This window comes from Periplaneta americana, chromosome 10 (genome assembly GCF_040183065.1).
Source record: "Periplaneta americana isolate PAMFEO1 chromosome 10, P.americana_PAMFEO1_priV1, whole genome shotgun sequence".
NCBI classification, from domain to species: domain Eukaryota; kingdom Metazoa; phylum Arthropoda; class Insecta; order Blattodea; family Blattidae; genus Periplaneta; species Periplaneta americana.
In genome coordinates this window covers 83,097,387-83,122,966 of record NC_091126.1, presented here as the reverse complement: position 1 = coordinate 83,122,966, position 25,580 = coordinate 83,097,387, and the positions used below count along the sequence as shown (strand labels likewise).

General features: G+C 36.0%; 1 protein-coding gene across 1 annotated transcript in view; it reads right to left on the bottom strand.

Annotated features, from left to right (window-relative positions):
* Positions 1–18,002: 18,002 nt before the first annotated feature.
* The window catches only part of EMC3 (ER membrane protein complex subunit 3), a 28,191-nt gene continuing 20,613 nt past the window's right edge, over positions 18,003–25,580 (bottom strand). Inside the window, exon 4 of the mRNA XM_069837813.1 lies at positions 18,003–23,845. Within this exon, the coding sequence (XP_069693914.1) occupies positions 23,640–23,845 (206 nt within the window). The 3' untranslated portion in view covers positions 18,003–23,639. The remainder of the gene's footprint in view (positions 23,846–25,580) is intronic.

Sequence of the window (25,580 nt, the reverse complement as noted above, 5' to 3'; positions counted from 1 at the left end):
ATAATGTTATTTTTTTCTCCCAGTCTTTAGGAGTTATGGTCTTATTGCCTGTTCTTTTCAACTCTGTTTTTGTTTTGAGTCTGTTTGCCATGTGGATTGTTTTTTAGTTTTAATGAGTTCAACATGCAATATTTCACATTTATTTATCTCCAAAATTGCAGCAGACTTTTTTTTCCCCCCCTCATCTCTGGTAACTGGTATTTTAAAAGTAGAACTTGATGTTCTTTAACAATTTCAAGGAAAGCAGAATTAAATTCAGTGATCTTGTCCATGATAAAAGACATATAAATGCAAGGAACCATGATATATTTTTTATCACAGTTACAGTTCTTATTTACTTCACATCAGGTGATCACGCGACACGATGGAGTTATATGAGTCACACGCTAATTTAATTAGGTTGGATTTAGTAATATCTCTTGCCATAAAAATGCATCTCATTGACGGAATAATGGTTTTAACCACTTACAGAGAAAGATGCAGCTTACAGATGACTTTAATCACATCAATCTCACTCATTTCATCTTGCTTTTGTGTCATCCTGCATCATGCCTTGTGTTAATATTTTTTTCAGTTGACAGATGTCAGAACAGTACTATGGAACAAAACATCAGATATACACATAGGGTTGAAACAGCAAGCTGTTAATATGAATTCTTGGCTGCAGAAGGATGAGACCTCAATTCAAACCAACAAATGACTGAAAAACGTTTATACAAATGTTACCACAAGTGTATTTTCTGATACTGGGTGAGATGCTGTGATAAAGATCAACAAGGAACAAGTTCCCTTGTCTGACAAGCAATGGTCATCTCTGCATAGAAGCCACAAAACATCAGTCAAGTGGACATTATTTGCACTGGCTGTCTGTAACAACAAGCACCTCATATCGTCTATCAGCAAAGGCAGTGTGTTAATAATACAGTCAACTCCGGATATATGAACCTCTGCAGACTTGCATATTTCGTTCACTATATCCTAAGTTCACTATATCTGAAGAGTTTCTCCCCTAACCTTAAATGACAGAAATGAATGAAATTGTGAACAAGAAAATAAAATATTTCATTTTTGTGGAATGGATTACACTGTATACTGTATACTGTTACTCACAGTTCATTTACTTAAACTATGCTGTTGACCCACGTCCACTTGCGAAAGACCACATTCAGTGCCACTTATAATATTCACCTTATCTTCCAAAGAAAACACTTTATGCTTCGACATTTTTATACAGTACATTCACTGTTGGAACACTAGATCAGGTAGAAATGGCAAATGCTGTTATGGTATGACTGCGTACTCAGCCTTGGAATTTCCCGCGTCACTTAAAGGAAACTGGGAGAGGGTTGATGGAGTTTGAAAGCCATCGGAATCTTACCTCTGGACATAATGTCCGTCCCTTTTAATAAAAGAAGGCAATTTCATTTTCCGTTGTTTCAATGCTCTACATCACCCTTTGACGGTGGAGGATTAGAATTAGCAGTAGAGTGTCTGAGAACAGAATGTCAACCCTTTGAGTGAGTGGAGGCAAGATCGTCACAGGTTGCCTGGATTTACAGTACAGCTCATTGTCTAGGAATCACTAATCCTACCTTTGTCCTTTGACTAAAGGAATAAGAAACTTAGAATGATGTTCTCAACACATTCTTTCAATTTTATACAAGAAGGTCTGACTTCAAATAAGAATTTGTCAGGATACAAGGGTTCACTTTAACCGAAGCGAGGGTTCACTATAAACAGAAATATTAATGTACTTTTTAATGTCTGTAGGTCGGGACCAATGACTTAGGTTCACTATAGCCGAATGTTCACTATATCCAGAGTTGACTGTAAGAATAATAATAATAATAATAATAATAATAATAATAATAATAATAATTATTATTATTATTATAATAATAATTGAAAATCATGGCTAGTCGAAATGTCTGTACATGATGGGTGTCCAGAATGCTGACCAAAGACCACAAAAGTGCAAGGCAGAAGTGGCAAACTCGTATAGTAAACAGAGCAGTCGGTATATGAGTACCCGTACAACAGCAATGTAGCGGGAGAAGCTAAGCACTCTGAAGTGGCTGTTTCCTGGCCTTGGTGCAAGGAAAGCAATTGTTGTAGATGTATTGCTTTGAGTTTGGAGAGGGGGACAAGTTCCTGTGTAATATTTTTTTTCTAGTAAAAGAACATAGGACTATCACTCTGAACTACAGTCCAACAAACCAAAATCAATGGAATAGCATCATCACACAGCAAGAAAACTCATTGCCTCCATGTTTTGGAGTGGAAAGAACTTGATGCTCGTCGATTTCTTGGAGAGGCTGTCAACAATGAACTCTAACAGCTACATCAGAAAGTTAGAGAAATTGACACTAGAACGTCCGATGGGACATTTTTTTCCCATTCCGAAATTTAAACATGTCTCCCTCTTCTAATCATTTTCGAGGGAAGTTGGAGGTTTCTGACTTTTAATATTTCTTGGTGTAGTTCATTTAAAAAAATTAATTGTCCCTCTAGAATGCATAGTTTCTGAAAAAATGTTAGAAATGCCTAAAATGACCAACGGGACATTTTTCCCACATATAAATTTAGCATTATTGGTCCTTATACATTATTAGCGGTCGTCAGTTTTGTTAATTACTCATAGAAATAACATGATTGGCGAGTCGTATATAAAAACCCAATATGAGCAAATGCTGGGTAACTTTCAGTACTGGACCCCGGACTCATTTCACCAGCATTATCACCTTCATCTCATTCAGATGCTAAATAACCTAAGATGTTGATAAAGCGTCGTAAAATAACCTATTAATTAAAATAAACATAACTTTCAAAGCCAAGATTAGCATATTTCTGAAATGGTGCCAATATGTACACACTACACTTACTTTCTGAAGACATGCTATACAATCTAAAATATAAGTATAATGTATCTCATGTTTCACTGGGAATCTACCAGTGAAGTTATCAGTTTCCCAATGTTCGTTCGTGAGAAATTAAGTGAACTTCTGCGCTATGGGACAAAAAATTGTTATACAGTAAAATCTGTACTAAACGAAAACCTGGCCTTATGGGAAAAATTCCTGGTCCTGTGACATTTACACTTAAACATTTGTTCATATAAAAATAACCTGCACAATGCACAAATGGAAACACATAATGGCTGCGCTTAATGGAAAATATAGTCTCAGTTTTTTATTTGGTTATTTAACGAAACTATATCAAATACTGGGTTATTTAGCGTCAATTGAATTGGTGATATGAAGCCAAGAATTCGCCATAGATTACCTGACATATGCCTTACTGTTGGAAAAAACCTCGGGAAAAACCTTATCAGATAATCAGCCCAAGCCGGAATCAAACTCACACCAGAGTGCAACTCCGGTTCAGCATGTATACACACATTTTTTTTCTTTTTTCTTTTAACAACTTTTGCTTGTTAAATTATTATCTGAGCATTGAAACTAGAATTCAGTATTAAGGATCAGTGTAAGTTGCAAGACAATTTTAACAGTGTATAGAAGTGAATCACCCTAAGTTGCAAGACAATTGAAGCGGTGAGATCAATAATCATTCAAGTCCATTTACACAAGTTTCGAGAAAAATGCAAGAAATAAAAATAAAATAAAAATAAAGTTTATTTCTTACCTAATTATTTTTTGCACGTAATATTTCTGGTTGTTTTAGAGATCAAGACAAAATAGTACACCAACTTTTAAAGCTGTAACACTTGAGGAAATATCCAAAATTTAATTTCATACATGTATACACACATTTTTTTTTTTCTTTTAACACCTTTTGCTTGTTAAATTATTATCTGAGCATTGACACTAGAATTCAGTATTAAGGATCAATGTAAGTTGCAAGACAATTTTAACAGTGTATAGAAGTGAATCACCCTAAGTTGCAAGACAATTGAAGCGGTGAGATCAATAATCATTCAAGTCCATTTACACAAGTTTCGAGAAAAATGCAAAAAAATAAAAAATAAAAATAAAGTTTATTTCTTACCTAATTATTTTTTGCACGTAATATTTCTGGTTGTTTTAGAGATCAAGACAAAATAGTATACCAACTTTTAAAGCTGTAACACTTGGGGAAATATCCAAAATTTAATTTCAAATTTGCAAAAAATGAATGACCAGAAGTGGACTTGTATAGTTATTGATCTCACCGCTTCAATTATTATAAAATGTCAAGTGTAGAGAAGTGAATTACCGTAACCTGCAAGACAATTACTGTAAAATTTTAACAGTATAAAGAAGTGAATAACCCTACTTTGCATTTCACAAACCATTTACATTGGAATTTATCTGCATTGGGACTGCTACAGCTTTCCCTAGTCGACTAGTATTGTGATAGTGTGGTACTAACCTAAAAATAGCTATTTTCACCAATTTCTACAAAAATGTATTTTGTGTGTATGAGAGTGAATATGACCTATATCACTGCCCATGAGGGAGAATCCTCTAAAATTGCAATTCCTCTCTTAAGGTCATTTAGTATAATCATAATCAATGATGGCTACAAATAAAAAAGTTGTTCTCAATCTCAACACGAAAGTTAAAGTAATAGAGGTAAGTGAGAAAGGTAAATTGAGTGTGAAATAGATTGTAGATAAATTTAAAATAAGAAAAACACAAGTGTACAGAATTCCAGAATCAAAATAAATAAACAAACGAGTGCTGAGGAGAAATTTTTCTATTAAAAGAAAACTGAAAGACATGGAGAACAAAGAAAATGAAATTTTGTGGGACTGGTTGATAAGTACTAGGCAAAAACAAATTTGTCTGGATGCATTCTGCAAAAGCTAGGGAGGTAGCAAAGAAATTAAGAGTAGCATATTTTAAGGCAGCCAATGGCTGACTAAGAAAGCATCCAGAAATGACATTTTATTATTTTTAACAGTGTTTATGGGGAATCTGTGGATGTTATGAATGTGTGGAAGAATGGAGTGAGAAATTGTGTGTATTAATGGAGAGTTATAAGGCAAAAGATGTTGTGAAACGTGATGAAACTGGTTTATTTTTCCAGGCATTATCTGACAAGAAACTCTGCCTTAAAAGCGAAAAAATGCTCTCAAGGTAAACTTTCGAAAAAGCGGCTACTGTGCTTTTATACAGTTTTATATGAGATAGAGCAGACCTGCACAACTGTAGCTCCTCAGAGTGACTGTCTTCGTTCCCCTTCCACCCCACCCACCTTTTCTTCCAGTGCGGTCATGGCATTCTAGTTACGCTCAGCTGCATCAACATTCATTCTCGCGGCGGCAGGTATACAATATGCTATCAAGAATTACAAATGAACAGATAATAAAATCCTTAGGAACATACCTTTGGAAAGTAAGAGAAAAACATATGAGGGAAATAAATAAGTTAAAAGACATGTAAAATAAATTTTAAAATGTATGTGTGCATATGTCAGTTCTCATTGAGCAGAAAGTTGTAAATAGTGTAAGTAAGGGAATGCTGACCCAAATACAGAAATGTGAAGGGTCAGCACGACTAAATATATTGAGAATTATGTATATCATATCATATAATGTAAAAAGGATACTGGATATTTCAGGGCTAGTGTTACAGACTTTCAGGGATGATGGGAAAGGGCACATGCATCAAGTTGAGATAAGGAACCCTGGTCCGGAAATGACTGAGTCGAAAATTACAAGCAAAAATAGTTGTGTGGAAATGAAATAATTTTATTTCTCTGTACACCTTATTTATTTGTATTTATCTGTACATCTTACACATACTGTATTCATCTGACGTTATTTACATTGTCTACTTACAGTATTTCACTCAGTGCGCTGTCTGACAGGAGGGGACAGGAAACAACACTAAAGCAATGCAGATAGTGTAATGTGTAACGGACATGGTCGGTCCTGATATGCACATCTGTAGACAGCAGTGTATGTGTACAAGTTGCAGTGTCCAGTCGATCAGTCCTAGTGAAATGGAGGAGTACACAAGAGCAGAATAAGCAGACCTGATTTTCGAATACGGATGAGCCAATGGGAACAGCAGACAAGCTCACAGATTGTATCGGGCCAAGTACACACATAGGAGACATCCGGCCCATAACATCTTTCCACGACTGTTCCAAAGGTTAAGGGAAGGAGGGTACGTGGTGCCAAATTACAATTCCATTTCCACACAACTATTTTTGCTTATAACTCAGTCATTTTCGGACCAGGGTTCCTTATCTCAAATTGATACATGTGCCCTTCCCCATTATCTCTGAAAGTTTGTAACACCAGCCCGGAAACAACCTGTATATCGTCCTATTAGGCTACTAGTAAAATCGATTAATTCCACTTTTTATGTAAAATAAGTTAAGTACAGTCCCCGACTTGTCTTTCTGTGCTCTGTATTCTACTAAAATGGAATAAGTCCGAAATGTTGTAGGCAACAAACCAATATTTGAAGAATTTATTATGATTTTTCGTGCATTAAATTCCTGTTTTTACAAAGCTTGCATTACTGGGCTTAACTGGTTTTATAGTAATAGAACGATATACATAAATTTTATGTTAATAAGTGAGTGATAGCTATTTGACAGGAGGTCAATGCTGTCATTCAACACTGTAATGCACTGAAGCCAAATAAATGAATGACTAAATAAATAAATAAATAAGTGAATGAATAAACACATTGCAGTTTGAAAAGAACTGGAACATGGCAAAATCTAAACCCGTGATGAAATACTACTCCAAAGGATATGGGAATATGGTTATTTTGTTGTTGAAGATGAATGAATTGTTTGTTTACTGTGTCTCATCCACTTTATTTCTACTCGTCATTTCAATATTAAATCCCATTTCAACAAAGCCCATATTAAGATTTATGGAATAGACGAACTTTCGGGTAAGTTCATTATTACGAATTGTTTATTATTTATTTATATAGGCTACTGTTAAATGAAGGACACCACTCGTTGTGTTCATTTTGTATTGGAACGAATAGGGACTTTCAAGGTTCATCACTTAAATGCTATAAATTTATGTTTCCATAGGTGATGAAAGGAGGAAAGTTTTCGAGAATCTAAAGCAGGCTAGGTGCAAAGAAATCTCAAAGAAACTACAGATAGGAAATCTAGCATAATTGTAAACTTTGAAACGAGATTATGCATTATAAATACAATGACTTTATTACAATCCTTTTCGAAAATTATAGTGCCGCCACTGATGGATCTTGCAATGTAAACAACTCTACGCAGCAGTCGATCATCCCCAATAGAAGTGGTGTGAGGCTGACGTCATATTTCTCCTACTTACAGGTTCTGCAGGCCTTAGATAGAGAAATCCATATAATTAAAATGATTTGGACCATGGTGCTGCAAACATATTAACATAATCTTCCAATGATACAGGAGTCGAACAAAACGAAGTGGATGACTGCTGCAATTATGGAATAATGGCTGGAGGGACTTAAAAGGATCAGAAAGCAGAACAAACAAAAATTTTTTTGGTAACAATTGTTATTAGAATCTTTACGTAGATATTTTTTTGTTCATAGACAATGCAACATGTGACCCACATCTGAACCTGTTGAACATAAAATCTGCATGATTTCCACCCAAACTTGACAAGTGTGGTGCAATCTATGGACTAAAATACAATAAAGTGCATGAAAGTGAATTACCGCAAGTCAGTAATGCAATCCATCATTTCAAACATGGATTTAATTTCGTATGCTTCTGAATTTGCGCAATAAATTTCTGTGATGAATGTAAAAATTGTAAATCATGTCTTATTTAATGACGCTCGCAACTACCAAGGTTATATCAATGTTGCTGGTGTGTCTGAAGCTTGTTCCACAGGAATTCTTTTACATGCCAGTAAAGCTACTGACATGAGCTTGTCCCATTTAAGCATACTTATGCCTTCGACCAGGGCTGGGATTGAATCTGCAACCTCGGTCACAGAAGGCCAGGATGCTACCGACTGTGCCACCCAGGCCAACAGATGTGGCAGTTTGGATTGCAGAATTAGTTACACAACTACCTATCCAAAGAAACTACCTATCCAGAAGTCCTGAATCAGAAGAGCAGGAATAGTATGACAGAGTAAAATCCATAAAACCAATTGAAATGATGCAGATAAGTTGCAATTGTTCACAGTCAGGTTAATTTTACAAACATCACGGCAGACAACTACGTGAATATTGACCTATTTTGCAACTGATGATTATTTAAGTGACTTGAATCAATTCATTAAAAATCAAATGGAATTTAATGAACAGGATCAGGAAGATGACGATGGTGAAGAAACAGAAGAAGTTTCTGAAGAATCGAGTGCGAAAACATACCATGAAACTATTCAACTCTTCAAGATTTTATAACACTTTGAACTTGAATGAAATGACTTCGAGATTTTTTAATCATTAAGGAAAAAAGGAATGTTTGCAGGAAAACGTGCCAGTATTGCTACAAGTTACGTCCAGGAAACAATACTCAATTACTTTCACAATTAAGTCCAGTAATTTTTGCATGTAATGTATTCTCTTGTAAATAAGCGAAACAATGAAAAGCTAATATTTTTTTTTTCTTTTGTGAAATTTAGTAATAAGTGTTATAGTGTAATCTACTTTGCTATGCGCCTATAGTTCATCAAAATAGGAAAATATATAGTGCTCTACAGAACTTCAGTAGAGTTACCGGTAGTTAGTGGAGTTTAAAAAGGGCACGTCAGCTACTATGGCTATTTGTGTCCTTATCTAAAATCCTTCATAAAACAGAAACACAATACAATAATCAGAATGCTTAAAAGAACGAAAAAGCATTGTCACGGTTAAAACGTGGTACACAAATGCAGTTTCAAAACAGTGATGCATAAAAATCATAAAGTGAGAAGTTCTCAGACCCTACCTAGTATTTAAAAAGAAACAATTAAAAATTATAAAACAAATGCCACCAGAAATAACTTATCTGGCGCATTTCTAAAATACTCAGATGTAAAAGCTCCGAATGTCAAGTTTGTTAAAAAAAATATACTAAATAATAAATGCAACCTCCGGATGTAAAGGGCCCAGAGGATAAGTAAAACAGGTCAATAAAAAACTAAATCACCCTGTCAAGCCCTGTACTCAATAAAAATCTCAGAACTGCATTTGTATAATTAAAATTATTTCCAAGAGCATCACGTAGAGCCGGCTGAATTCCATATTTCCGATGGACGCGGTCATATTTTCTACAATGCAATAAAAAATGTTCCACCGTAAGTGGAACACTGCATATACCACACTCCAGCTGAGACTCGCCACGTAAGAAATGGTCATGTGTCAGATGACATGGCCACTCCTCAACTGGTGAGTAAAACTTCTCTGTGTCGTGACGCTCTTGTGGACGAATCCCAAACTCGAACAGTATTCTTTATTCTTTGTAATTTATTTCCCTCTAGCGCAGACCATTCTCCTTCCCTTTGCCACCATATTCTATATTTAAAGTGATTTTGTAAGTCTAGTCACCTCTCACGCCAACATGCCAGAGTGCCATTCATAGCATCATCTTTGGCTGCAGCATCTCATGGTACTAAGAAGAGATGGTAAAGGCATGCGCATTTCCTCCTAAGCGCGTGACGTCATTTGGAACACATGTGGCTGATGTGGCTGCCGAGGGAACAAAGCATTCGGCAGTGCTATTCCTACGAGGGTAGATGCGAGTGGCTGATTTTGTTTGTGCCAAGCAGTTAACTTTGAACTGTTATGTCGCATTGTTCAGTGTTTGGTTGTAACAATGGAAGGAGGAATACTGCGGGCAAAGAAGGTGTTAAGTTTTTTTGTTTCCCTAGAGACGAAGACTTTGCCAGAAGGTGGACATTTTTGTGCAAGAGAGGAGATAAAATTAACGTCAAAACAGGTAATTGAAACAAAATAATTAGGATATTGATTCAATTGTACGGTTTCCATTGCATTGCGAACTTAAGAATTAATTCTGTTACAGCTCGAATATGTTCCATTCATTTTGATGAGGATTCATACTACAAGAGCTTGCGGGAAAAACTTCTAAAGTACTCCCCCATTAAAGTGAGAAAATTAAAGAAAGATGCACTTCCTACTTTGAATCTTCCGACAACTTCAGTCATCAAAAACACCGAAAGGGAAGATAGGGTAAACAAAAGAAGTAAAAAAAATCTCGTGCGGGAACTGCTTCAACAAGCCAACCAAGCAGAGTAAGATATTCTAATAAACATACATTTAATTTAAAAGTTAATTGTAAGCAGAAAGTACACACAAATATTTTTGTTTTTAAAAAACTTTATACTGTATAGTATTTTGTCATATTTAGCTCAAGCAACAAAACATTCACTTTCCCTTCTATTTTTTCTTCATTTCGTCACAAGCTACAGTTTATTTTCAATGCAATGATAAGTAATACATTCAAATTGTTAAAACAGTGTAATGAAAAATTAAGTTTATTTTTAATTAGTAATTAGGCCTGCATAGTTTTTAATACACTTCCAAATTACATAGGCTGCTTTTCTTTTATTTCAGACCATCCTCAAATGCACAGCTAAGTGACACAAATTATGAATCTGTCTCATCAAAAGAACCTCAACCATTTTCTCAGGAAACAGTTAAACAATTGCAGGAGCGAGTCCAGCAGCTTGAAGCTAAATTAACCGAAGTTTTAGTCAAGTCTGAAATGGTTGAAAAAGAAAAATGTTCATTAAGGGAGCAACTAGAAGCAGCCAATTCGAATCAAAACGAGATAAAAGAAGTACTCTCAATTTTTTTTACTCCAGGCCAAATCAGTTGCGTCTTAGGGAGGAAAAGAAAAGTTCATTGGTCAGCAGAAGACATCGCTTCTGCAATTTAATTGAAATGTGTTAGTGCAAAGGCATACCGATATTTACGCAATCAACTTAAATATCTGTTACCGGACATAAGCACTTTAAGGAAATGGGCCCAAAATTTTAATTGTGATAATGGAATTTTGAATGATGTTATTTCCTTAATGAAAGCAAAAGGTAAAGATCTAGACAAGTTTAAAAAAAACAACAGTTATTTCGTTTGATGAAATGAAAATAAATAGTACAATTTGTGTAGATAGAAAACTAGGTCAGATAGTAGGTCCTCATAAATATGCACAGATTATCATGGCTCGTGGCTTATTTGGTAATTGGAAGCAGCCAATTTATTATAGTTTTGATCAGCCGATGACTGAAAACATTCTTTATGATGTTATCATAAGACTTGAAGAAAGTGGGTTCCATACGGTAGCTGTTGTGACATGGGTGGGACGAATAGAGCACTGTGGAAAAAACTGGGCGTAAATTCTGAAAACACGCACTTTCTCAACCCGTATGACAACACCACAGAAGTGTTTGTATTCGCCAATATTCCACATCTCCTGAAATTAGTAAGAAACCATTTCTTAGACAAAGGCTTCATTACTTCCAATGGTGACATTATAGACAAAAGTTTTGTGCAACAACTGATTGATAAATCAACATCTGAACTTACACTGCTGCCCAAGCTTTCACAAAAACATTTGGATGTAGTAGGGTCTGAAAGGCAAAAGGTAAAAACAGCAGCACAACTATTTTCTAATACTGTTTCAAAGGCTCTAATTTATGCACAGGAAAATAATCTCATTATTGGTGACGCCATTCCCACGGCAAATTTTATTAAATCTGTTAACGATTGGTTCGATGTTTTTAATTCAACTGTACCTTTAAATGCATACAGTGTGCACAAAGATGAGCAAGACAGTATCTTAGATAAAATGAGCGACATAATAGAAACGATAAGAGCCAGGGGACTTAGAATGAAATTACCATTTCAGCAGGGTATTCTTATGAGTATCAAATCCCTAAAAGACTTGCTTGAATATCTAAGCCGAGAATATACAGTCCACTACATAACTACTATCAAATTAAATCAAGATGTATTAGAGTGCTTTTTTTCTTACATGAAAGGCATGGGACATCAAAACACCCATCCAACACCTATAGAATTTAAATATCGAATGAGAAATTATGTGATGGGCAAACATTCGGCAGCGGTTTTCCCCACAAAACGTAATGTAGATGAAAGAGTTGAGGAAACCTGTTTAGTTACAGATATACAAGGACGTTCTTCACACCAGGAAGGGGCAAATGAAAATGTATTGCTTGAGAAAGAGTTCAGACTTACCATTAGCTTGGGATCAGCTGCAATAGATGAAACTACTTCCGATGTAGCGGATATTCCCGAACTCTGTGATTCACAAATTTTTAACGGCGACATAGCAAGTCGGGAAGGCCTGAATTATCTCGCAGGTTATGTTGACCATCGATTGAGAGGAAAGCATCCCGAACTTTGCGAAATTAATCCTACTAAAGGGAACACTTGGATTGATTCCCTTTCCAGAGGGAATTTAACGAAAGCCTCACAGAATTTTGTGAATGCTATGATAGTAGGTGAGAACATTTTCAAAGACATTCATGGTACTTATTATTGTAAGTCACAAAATATTTTCAATGTCGTGAGAGACAAAATAATGGAAGCAGTAGATGAAAAAATACCGCGCGAAGCTGTCAGATGTTTTGTTACAACAAAGACATACATACGAGTGCGGCATCTTAATAGGGTAGCACAAAATCTGAATGAAGAGAAAAGAAGACAGAGGAATAAGATGAGGAAAATTGTCACGTAAATGTACAGTTGAAGACCTGCCGGGAATAAGGATGTAACCAACAAAACTACAATTTTTCAGAAGAAAGAAACATAGGCCTACTATCAGGGGCATATTTTATTATAATTACTAGCAAAACAATTCGACTAATCAAGCATACAAGTTTATTCAGTTATTGAATGCAATAATTAATTGTTATAAATATGAAATCTTCAAAATTACTCTTCCCACCTAAATCACATATTTTAAAGATTTGATGTTAATCGTTCTTCCAGGGAGGTCTTCAATTATGGAGCAATTTTCTAAATGTAGTATAGTATGTTGAATTTTGTAAACTGAAAATACAAAAGGATGAAAATACAAAAGAATGTAAAGTTGAAATAATCGTAGGCAATGTTCATTATATATATTAACTTAATGTTTAATATTTAAAGTTTAGTGCAATACTATTTCTTCCTTATTAAACAGTTTCATATTCTTTAACTGTTTTGAGAATGTATTTATTTATTTTGACCGACATCTCTCAATAGCATTCCCTACGCTGCAGAACCAAATAGAACAATGGCATCATCAGATGTCTTATTACTTCATCCCGAAACAATAACTAGTGTTGTGGCGATTAAGCAGCAAGCGGTCTCACTTGCAGTGAAGTGTGTTCCACATGACGCAATGCGCAGTAGCTGACCAAACTGAGCATCGGTATGCCTGCCCCCTGGCAGCATCTGCAGCCTCATTCCCTGGAATTCCAACATGCCCAGGAATCCACACTACTACAATCTCGGAGTCAGAGCTTAGGAGTGTGTGGAATAGCTGCTGTATTCTTAACACAAGGGGATCATCTTAATGGAAAGACTGCAGAGACTGAATGGCACTTAAAGTGTCAGAGCAGAATAGATATCAGCCCCGAGGTTGTCTAATTAAAAACAATAAAGCTCTGTAAAAAGCATATAAACTTCATTTCCAAGAGCATAACAAGAGTAACGTAAAATAGGCCTTATTTTATCTTTACCTGTATTTAACAAAAGAAAAATGGTTTTGTGTGATTCTGTTATGGACGGTTTTCACTATACAGTCGAACCTCTAAACAATGAAAACTGATATAATGATGAAACCTCTTGCAACAATAACTTTTATCAATCCTGGAATATTTCCTTTATTTTAAATACGTTTTATCCCTCATTACAACAATGGTCAATTTTTTATAACAATAAAAACATACAGTATTTTTTTAATTACTAAGTTTTTATGTTCATTACAATTTCACTCTTCACACTTGGTATTGCCCTATTGAAGATATTTTCCCGTTATTTCGTCTACTCTATTTCATACTTCTGTTGACCAATCTTGGTATTCTTTGCAAGGAATGTGTTACAATAGAACTCTACCTGCTTCAAGGATGCATGACCCTTAACAGAATTTGCTTGTATGGTTCCTGCCACTGGTACCTTTCACATTCGAGTGTTATTTTTAATAAAGGCAGGTGTAACACAAAGACAAATCAGTTTGGAGACTAAAAAACTACATTTAGTGATTTAGATAGGGGATTGAAGCAGACTGGAGTGGCTAGAAAAGTATGGATTTGCGCAGTCTACACTCGCAACATTCATAATGAAACTCAAGGAAATTAAGGACAGTGTTGCAAGTGATAAAATTAATTCTGAACATAAGCGTTTAAAAACTGTGGCAGAAGACGTTGATTTTGCCAGTCTGCAGTGGTTTAATGAAATGAGGGCACTTAACATTCCTATAACAGGCCCTACTGTGTCAAAAATTACATAATTTTGCCAGTGTACTTGGTGATTCGAACTTCAAAGCAAGCACGGTTGGCTACAATGTTTTAAAGTCAGACATGGAAATACTTTCATTAAAGTTATAGCCTACAAAGAAAAATCAAACAGGGTAATCAAATGGTGAGTAAATGTTATTTCATAGTACTGGTATGTAATGTTGCTTTATATTATTTCTACTATATTCTCTTTCAGAACACAAATGTGGGAAAAATTTCATAAACCCTCAGCACAACAATAACCCTGATATAATAACACAAATTTTCTAGCCCCCCAGAAGATTGCTGTATCGAGGTTCGACTGTATATGATCCTTTAACAGTATGTACATCATGGAAAAACATGAAAAAAATTTCACAACATGTATCCCTAAGAAGTGCAAATAAAAAGAACGATTCCTCTGAATTACATGAAAATCAGAGTCTAGTGTGTGAACAATGTATCTTCCATGAGGAAACAGCGAAATTTTGAAAGATATGTTAATAGCAGGTTGAATTCTTCCTTAAATGAACTGACAGAAAATAAAAATTCAGACTTTCTCATGTAATACATTAAAAATATTATCAACTGACACTATACCCTCTTCATGAAAATTTTCGCCTACAACTTTCAGCCAGTATATTAAATTAACTCTTTTTCATCAGATGAAAATCGTTTTCCTGCAGTATTGGGAGTTGCATTCCATATAAAATCTGACACCTTCGAACAGCATTCTAATAAGTTTCTGATGAATAGTTTCAAGCAATTTGTGCTGTTTCAATGAAATGGTCAGTGTTGTTTCCCTTTTGTGAATGAAATCAACAAATAATATCTGCTTGTCTTAGAATACGGTTGTCATCATTTTATGGACAGTGTGCTATTTTCTCCTCCCTCACCTCCTTACAACTGCCAACTCACAGCTTTTGATTTCCAACTGTTTCGACTGAAGCAACATATTTTTAGGATGACGATTTTTATGTGATAAAGAAGTGAAAAATGACAACACCATGAGGGGGAGGAGAATATATGTACGTGTTGTGCAAAACTAGATGTTTCAGAGGTGACACTGTGGTTGAACGTTGTACCCACAGTCGAAGACTGGCGATAAAAAATTAATAAATATGCAAAAAGTAAAGATGTCTGTAAGTTACAAATAATTACTTTTACAGGAATTTGGTAGACATATTTTTTTCTAGTGATAGAAAAACAATTCAATGCAATTTATGTAATCTAAAAATCAGTTATGTTCAGAGATGGTTCATATGACAGCACTGGAACTCTGAAAGATACAATAACCAAATTAAAATTTTACAAGTAAACAAACAGAAAGGAATATTCTCAACGTCATCATTTCCAAGTAATCAAACTGAATTTTTTAAAGACTCATGTCTTGCGTCTGTTTTTACTAATATTCCATTTCAAAAACTTGGAAATTCTTGCATGAAAGAATTTCTAGAAAAATACACAAATAGAAAATAGCGGAAATATTACTTGAAAGTTTGCTACAAAAAAGTGATAATTACATAAGGAAATAGTATCAGGTAACAAAATTTGGGTCTCAACAGTCTAAACCAAAGATTCAGCAAATAGATCTGTAGCAAACGTCTTCATAGGGGTACTCTTGACTAATGAAGCATGGAAAAATATTACTGTTGGACTCAAGAGATGGAGATGATTAATCATTTAAGTATTGTGAACACTGATTTTTATTAAGAGAAAGGTACTAGATCTATTATGTTTTTCGTCTTTGAAATAATAACTGAAAACATAATATACTCCAAAGAGTTCATTATAAACACCATCAATATTGAACTCTTAACATTATTGTAGAATCTTTCACACAATCTGAGAAAAAAAACCGTATATTTCCACAGATAAGACGATAGTTGAATCATTAAAAAATACTAAAAAATCGGGGGTGGTCCTATATGGTACATAATACAAGAAAAGAGACCTTAAAATTCTACACTAAAACCATTATAAAATTAAATAAATCACATTTGTCGTCTGAGGAAAGAACTCGTAAAGTACATCCTGACTTTCACTGCTGATAGCTTTGTCATATGGGCCCCATTTTGAATGTAGAGAGCCGGTTTCTTCTTTGTCATCAGTATTCCACAAATCGTCCTTTGTGCCATCCATAGCATTAGAAATTCCGTACTTTTTGAAGGACTTTATCATGGTTTCCACTTTCACTTTTTTCCATTATGGTTGATAGTTAAGGGTACCACACACAGAAAGCAAAGCAAAACTAAGCTAAGTCAAGCTACACTAACCAGTGTTAAGCTATGACATGCTATGATACGAAACTCTAGCTAAGCTAAACTAAACTAAGTAAAACAGATGTTTTAAGAAGGCTGGATTACATTCAATTAAAATATTTGAAGAGGAGGCAATTTTATTCACTGCTGTCATGGAAAGTGAAGAAAGAGAAAGAAACTGAACTAGGAAACGATTTAGGATATGTGAAATTGCCGTTTTACAGTGATCAATGTGGGTGCCGAAGGAACAAATAGTGATGGTGGTGTTTTTTCAAATAGTGTACTCAGGAAGGCACTGAAAGATGGGTCTTTACATATACCTGCAGTAGAGCTATTAATATCACATGGTCCGAGTTTGCCTTTCGTATTTGTTGGGAATGAGGCTTTCGCATTGAAAAGATACCCTATGCAACCTTTTCCCGTGATCTCCTGCAATATTAAGATACAATATTAAGAGCTTCTCTCACCCAAAATCTGACATTCTGCTTGTTCACACAACCGTTCAGATAAACATACACCTCGTCGGAGAACCACGTGTTATGAATCACGGCATCATCTTCTGCAAGAGCCCAAGCAGCAAACTGTACTCGCTATTCTTTGTCATTTGCAGTTAATTTATGCAGCACTGCAATTTTGTATGGGAATAATTTCAGATCAGCATGAATTATCCTCTGAAGAGAACAAGGTGAGATGTCCAAATTGGCAGAAGCTCGTCTGCTGGATTTAGCAGGACTTCATGTCAAAGCCATTCTCACAGCCTCAATACTCTCCGGAATATGGACTGTGGCAGCATGCGTTCATTTCTTCTCTAAAACACTGCCATTAGTTTCAAATTTTGCGGCTAGTCTATACACCTCGTACAAAAATAAACACGAAAATGTTCCTGAGTCATGGTTACACTCTTTGTTTGCGCGTAAAACAACAGTGTCTTCACTTTCTGTTCGAGTGTCAACCAGCCCTTGTTCGCCATGTTTCACAAATCTCAGCGGGTGGCACTCCGCATGCGCGACGTTGACAAATGCTGCCTTCTACTGAACCATGCATGGACTAAGGCTACTCGTAACAAAATTTGAAAGTTCTAAACCCAAAATTAAACGTTTTATTAGACATTTTCAGTGTATGACATTTCATGCGCCACACTGTATATTAAAGTGCAATTTTTAGGTCCAGAAAAAATCTAACAATTCATGAAGCACTGTCACAACCCCTTATAGCAGAGACTACTGCATAGTTATGCAATAGACTCCATGCAATAATGACAACTTGTAGTTCAAAAATCTTGAGAACATTTTTATTAGCACAATTCGAAACCTAAAAAAATAATACCATAAAAATAATCTTCACTGACAGAAATAAAAAGATACATGAATACTTTTCCAATTTATTGGTGGTTCAGAACAATCACATCACTTGTACCAATCTTCCATTGAGGCACAAACAACATAACAATGGGGATATCACAATACATCCTTCAATAGTCAATAAATTCCACATTCTTAACACAAAACTACGTATATTAACTCTACTGCAGTCCAGTTTAATATCTATAAATTACGCAAATTGAAAAACTGTGAAACATAACTGTGGAATGCTCTTACTAAATCTTGTATCACTTTAAGGTATAGAATTACTGAAACTCATGGTTCAAGCCAGTTCACATTTTTCCACATCCTAATATACAGTATTTTAAATACCTTATTCACGTGGCTTTGAAACAAAACACAGAAAATATCACACTAACTTGAAGTAGAGAAAATAAATATAATAATGCTGCAATTCGTTCCACTTCAACATATAAAATATTAATTTTCAGGTTTCACACCCATTACTACTACAAATGATGGTCCAATAATTTTCGAACTCATCATGCCTCACAGTATTCACCTGAGCAAATTGCCAACACAATAAATCGTGCATTCTTAATTTTAATGTTTATATGGACTTCTTCCATTGCAATGTCAAAATCACTCAAGTCACAATTTTTGGTACCATCTGGACACTTTTCTCATTTTCACTTGGTTCACTTTTGTATATGTTTTCATGCTGTTGCTTAGTCAACTGTCCGAAGACAGGTTTGAACCTCATAAATGATACCAATAAGGCATCATTCATGAGGCAACTAAGCCAAGAGGTATGGAGTAGGGTGGTCAGTTGCTTTCCCCCTCCATGTTTTCATGATATCAGGTAATATACCTAGGCTGGTAGAACAATGCGACAATCCATCATGAGCAGGTTAAATTTCAGTTACCAACACAAATTATATAACCTAATTAGTATCAGGTGGTAGTAATAATAATCCGTGGCGCCACAGCCCTTGAAGGCCCCAGACTGACCAGCCGGATGCTGACCTCACATTCACATGCCAAAGCACAGGTGTACGATCATCCAATCAGAATGGAGGTACCGTGTGGTTAACAGAATGATCCCCCAGCCACTTTAGCTGGCTTTCGAAACCAGATTTCGCTATCCATCTTAGCTCCCCAAGTGCTGGTGGGCACCAGTCCCATACACTGGCCGAAATTTAATGAGAAAATTTCTTCCCCCATGACGATTCGAACTGGCACACATTCCATAATGAGAGTCCTAGGCGGGATGCCTTAGACCATGACGCCACGGTGTGGGACATCAGGTGGTAGTAATACTGTTTATATCTCAGCTCTGAACTTCTGTGTGGAGTGCAGACCATGTGACGACAGATCTTCGTGAAACTATGGATGAGAGGACTGACAACTATTGTATTTCAAATCGTATGCCTGTCTTTTTATTAAGGCTTCCCAACTATACCTACAGTCAGCCATTTCTGAGTAAATTCATATAGTTATTTAATATCAAATTGTATAGACTGTGCTAATGCAGCTATTTTGACTTCAAGTGCCTCTAGCGACATGAACAGAAATGTTTTGCTGGGAGGAACTGCTGTATGTCATTTATAAATTCGTACATAGGTGTCACCTATCTAGGGGAGCTCACAAATCCCAGGGAGTCATAGAGGCATCTAAAGTGAAGTATGGCACACCAGAGAATGTAGCTCCCTCAGATAGATGGCAACTTGGTGAGTCGCAAAATCTGTGGTGGTGCAATCTTCGAGTCAAAGGATGCAGTAGAATGCAAGTATATGAATTGCGTACAGATGCCATCAATCTGAGGCAGCATTTTAACAGGAAGATGAATTGGCATTGCTGTTCACGCGGACTTCGTCAGAACTGGATGCCATAACCAAATCGATAAGATGGCACCAAGCAATGAATCATGTGCTTGAAGAGTGGTCCTAAGGACTTCAAAATCATCCGAATGTAAGGAGATTGCATAATAAGTCTAAGACTGTGGTGCTTGCCTAAGGGTCCTCTGCCGAAAAAAAGAATGTAATTCATAAACTAGTAGCTTCTATTCGTTCTTTGTAAGCAGGCATTGCACAAAATTGAGTTAAGGCTTCCAAAAGCAATTTACGATCAATTATAATATACATTTGATTTCAGAAAATAAAATGGAACTCATCACAGTTCCGGCCCTGTACCTAAATTAAAAAAAAAAATGTCTTAAGTTAACAAACGTGTGTTTGAAGTGAAAGAAAGATTAGGAGGAAAAATATCCAGCAAATACTTATGAGAAACCAGTGTTAATCAGCAACCTTCTTTCATTAAAATCAAAGTAAACTTTCTTATCATTTATTTTCGAGTTTTACATAAAGATGATGAGTCATGTTCAATGAAGAAAATATATACAATTGTTACTTTAGTATATAGTAATATTATGCTTTAGCCAAATAATATCATGTAAAAATTTTGTTTATGATTATTGCTTTCAGATAGATTATGACAAGAATGTCATAAAAGGTGAATGTGAATGTATAGCAGGCCTATCAGGAAGATGTAAACATTTTGCTGCATTATGCTCTTTCATTAATAGTGAAAATGTTTCAACAGAAACAGCCGTTCTCCAAAAATGGGAAAAATTCAAGTCCTTGCTCTAACTTATAATCTAAAGAAGAAACTGCCCAAGAAATGTTTCATGATAAAACACTACAACAAGCAATTTACTCTGTGGAAACTAATGAGGATTTTTTCTAAGAAAGAGTTTTTCCAAAAAAATAAAATACATACATATTAGAAGAATATGAATATGAAACTTCTGTCATATCAAGTTCGATTTTGGAACAGTTGGTATTGTTCGTGACACAGTTGAACAAAGCGAAAAGAATATTTCTTCTATTAACTGTTAATGTACAATTGAAAGCCAGGTTAACTAAGGTTTGTCTGAACTTCTGTGTCACAGTTACTTTTCAAAGTACAGAACAATACATTTACAGTATCACAACAATTTGAATAAGTAAATTCTGCCTATGTACTTGAAACACATGCTATTTAGCAGCAAGGAAATTTTACATTGTTGACATTCTCTTCTATTTCGTCTTTCCTATGCCTGACTTTTTTCCTCTTGTAACTCATCGCAACATTATCTATTGTGTTATTCCAGGGTCATATATTATCTTGGTATAGTTTATCCTGGGTTATTAGGCTGCCTCATAGGTGTATAATTAATGAAATGTCGACTACAAACACAAGAATGTTTTCATGAAGTCAACTGTATTCTGTCAATTGTATCCCTCTTCAAAGCCATAATCCAAGGTATCTATTTGCATGCAGTTTTTCATTTTAAAACAAGAAACATTTCGTTCAAGGGAACAGTTTTTGCACGCAAAGCTATACTCAACAACGGAAAATTCATTGTTACTCTTATTAGAACCACCACAACCACTAACATCAGTCATCTTTAGCGAAAGATTCGTTCTTTACTGAGCTGTATAAGCGTACACACGACTCCCACTAAAAGCTGCGTGGCACTGCTGCCAGAGAGCAACACTTGCAGTTCGCATGCAGCCTAAACAATCCTCTCCCTGTTTCATGCATTTCCCTGTACACCACACTTAACCTCATAAAAGCTCAAGAGCTAAGACATACACAGCAGTAGTACCAAATACAGAATATTTATTTTGGTTTTATTTAATGATTTTTTCAAATTACTGAGATTATTCAGAGCTAATATGATAAAGATGCAGAAATAATAGAGGGAGAAACCCACAGCCGTGTTTAAATAAGAGCCAACCTCATGGGTGAGTGTTTATAGATTATATAGAAAAATGAGGCAAAAGTTGTATAGTTTGTCAATTCAGTACAGTTCAATGACAACATAATGTGGTAATATTGCACTTGACTACTGCAGTCAATCCTTAAAGAATATAGTCAACACAGTCAGTGCTGCTGTATCACATGCATTCTCCAGCTGTTCAAAATGGAAAAAAATTAAAACTGCACTTCATCTAAACGTAAAGTTTAAATGACTTAACAATACAGTAGAGCATCGATTATCTGAAACAATTGCGGATAACTGTTTGGATAACTGATTTTTCAGATAACCAATCATTTACGAAAACAATTTGTACCGGTGTCATAGGAGCAGTATGAAACAAACAAACACTGATATTAAACACAAAACTGTACATACAATCTATATTTTGTATCACACGTTTTACAAATAACACAGAGAACTGACTAGCCTCATTTGACAAGTTGAAAATGGCCATTAAAGTAGGCCTAAAGTTTAGGTAAAGAAGTCCATTTTTTTGCTTCAGAGCTGATTTTTTTTTTGCCGCTAAATCTTGCTAACAGCGCTAGCAAAACTTCTACATGGCACGCCCGCAAATTTGAATTCGCCGACTGGAACAATTTTGGTTAACCGATGTTTCGGTTGATTGGTATTCGGATAATCGATGCTCTACTGTAGTAACAGGACAGGTATAGTTAATGGGAGAATAAGCCAGTTGTTTGAATAATCTTGCTTCCCTTTGCACTTTATGTTGTGTGTGATCTAAAATTAGGATCCCACTAATTCCCTTATCTAACATTCTCTCTGTATTCTAATAGTATCTTTGCTGTTAGGTCAGGAAGTTATAAACTCAATTTAGAAGCATTGTCCTTCAAACTTATTATAAAGAACAGATGTGGGTATTACGCAAAAGCATTACCAGCATCTTCTAGGTCTCTCGCACCCCCCCCCCTCTCTCACACACACACAAACACAAAGCACTTAATTCAATTTCACTCATATTCTGCTTAGTCTTCGTAATGGCTGTCAGTTTCCTGAACTGAAGTGATGATTTTTATGTACATTCCATTGTTTGAAAACATACATAAATATAATATATAAAACACTTAATTCTTTACTCTACCACTCATATTCCACCTAGTCTTGGTAACGGCTGTCAATTTTCTGAAGTGTAATGATATTTATACATTTCCCATAGCTTGATAATTCAGCCAGGCTTCATGTAGTAGCTACACTTGCTGACTTCGTATTAGCAGGACTATCTTGCTGAAATGATTGCAATTGTTGGGAATGTAGCACGGAAATTTTTAGATTTTGAGGTAGAACTATGTTTGAAGTAATCTATAAAAAATATATAAATATAATATAAACTAACAAAGTGTAAACTAAAATCAAAATTATCTTCTAGCTATAATTTGTTACATACTGAATTTCGTTTATTACATAAGAAGACCATTACATCTAAGGAAATTAAGCAACCAAAGTATGGTGGGGAAAAAAATTATGGTTTATTTAACGACGCTCCCAACTGCTGAGGTTATATCAGCATCGCCAGTCTGCCGAAATTTTGTTCCGCAGGAGTTTTTACATGCCAGCAAATCTACTGACATGAGCCTGTCGCATTTAAGCATACTTAAATGCCATCGAGACCTGGGCCGGGATCGAACCCGCAACCTTGAGCACAGAAGGCCAGCACTATACCAACTGTGCTGCTCAGGCCGACTTGTATTGTGGATATTTATTATTTAGGTACTGAAAATTGTAGCTCAAGGAGTGCTCAAAAGCAATGGAGAAAGTCCTATATATAAATATAGACACACACAAAACAAGGAAAAGTGATAGAAAATGTCCTAACAAAAAAGATTACGTATATGTACAAGGAAAAGTGAAAAATGGAGTGATCAATCAACTTTGTTCTGATGGTACATGCTGTCAGCAGGAGGGCCAGCCAGGCCCAGGATCTCGTTCTCTATGTTCGCTAGAGCCCAGTGGTGCTCGCAGATTTCCAGGGCTTCCCACTCTGCCTTGAAAGCAGCCTTGGGATCAGGGGGCATTGCCATTGCTGCTCCAGACATTTGGTCTTGAAGATGCCGAGCCTGATCAGCAGCTTGTAAAAGAAATTTATCACAGATTATGTTGCTGCAAAAGATGTAAATAATATGAAATACAGCAGTCCTAATTATCCATGCTCAGATTATACATTCTGCAGAATTCTATGTACGATTACTTTTTTTATTAATATTTGTTTAAAAATTAAGAAAGGCCATAAAGAAATGCCAAACATGATGACGTGAATGGAGTTTAGCATGTATTTTTCTCAACACAATTCCATCCTTCCCTAAACTGCTTCAAAAATGCTTTCTCTTCGATAGTTTAATTTAATGTACAATTAGAAAAAATGGTGCCAAGGTTAGAACTTTCTTGATGCAGCTACAAGTGGCAGAAAACCACGAGTTGCATCAATTTCAAATAAAATTTCGCGTTTTCGATTATCTGTGTTTTTTTTTTTTCGTTTATCTATGCAAAATTTGGTATTATTAACGCAAATAATATGGAATATTCAGAGCTATAGCCACAGATGACTAAAATGATGAAGAGAAATGTTCAATACCATGAGTAACAACTTACTTAAATAAAACTGCAATAAATACACAGTTCAAAAGAGTTAGCGGAACATGTTTTTGAATGTCTGGTATGTTATTATAATTGTGACATAGATGGTACCAGGGGTCGTATTGCATAGACTCAGATCTTGTGTATTCAAACGATGCAACAGCACAGTCATACTGTCTCAGTAGTCTTTGCAGTGGCTTGCAGTTCCAGGAGAGGTAAACCAAAGTGAAAAACTTGTGTCATAGTGAGGTAAACAGACTGAATTTGTCATTTCTGGAGTTCATATTCCATCGAACACGTACAATGAGGCATCTTAACGACGTACAGGTCGTAAGAGCAGTCACTCTGATACAGGAAGGGTGGACTTTTCGCCATGTTGCCGAGGACTTTAATGTCTCCTCGTCTGTGATTTATTGGTTACGGAATCGATACAATGAAACAGGTCAGTTCACCAGGCGTGTTGGTCAAGGTCGCTGACACATCACAACCCAAAATGACACCGATATCTGGTCATTTCTGCTTTGCGTCGTCTTACCAGCACTGCCAGACAACTGCAACAAGACCTCAGAAGGCCAACTGCAGTCACTGTAAGGAATAGGTTACGAGAAAGGAACTTACGACCCAGACGACCTATTCGAGTGCCTTGCTTAACGCTGAAACATAGTGCAGATCGACTTCTGTTTGCCCGTAATCACGTCAATTGGCAAATTCGACATTGGCGAGCTGTGTTGTTCACAGACGAGTCACGATTTCCTCTGATTCAATGTGATGGCTGTGTACATGTGTGGAGAGGCCATGGCGAGGATTACTTGTCAAATGTTGTGCTGGAAGTGGACAGATTCGGCCGAGGTTCTGTGATGGTATGGGGTTGCAATAGTGTCGACAACTGTACAGAGATTATCGTCATCCATGGCAACCTTACCACCAGGGACTACACCAACCAGATCTTGTTAGACCATGTGGTGGCTGCTGCATATGGTATTGGTCCTGAATTCCTGCTCACGCACGATAATGTGAGGCCACATGTAGCAGGCGACACCAGGGACTTCTTGAGAAGGAAATTCAAGTGATGCAGTGGCCAACAGTCAGTCCCAACCTGAATCCCATCGAGCTGTGGTGAGGGTTACTTGTCAAATGTTGTGCAGGAAGTGGACAGATTCAGCTGAGGTTCTGTGATGGTGTGGGGTTGCATTAGTGTCGACAACCATACAGAGCTTATTGTCGTCCGT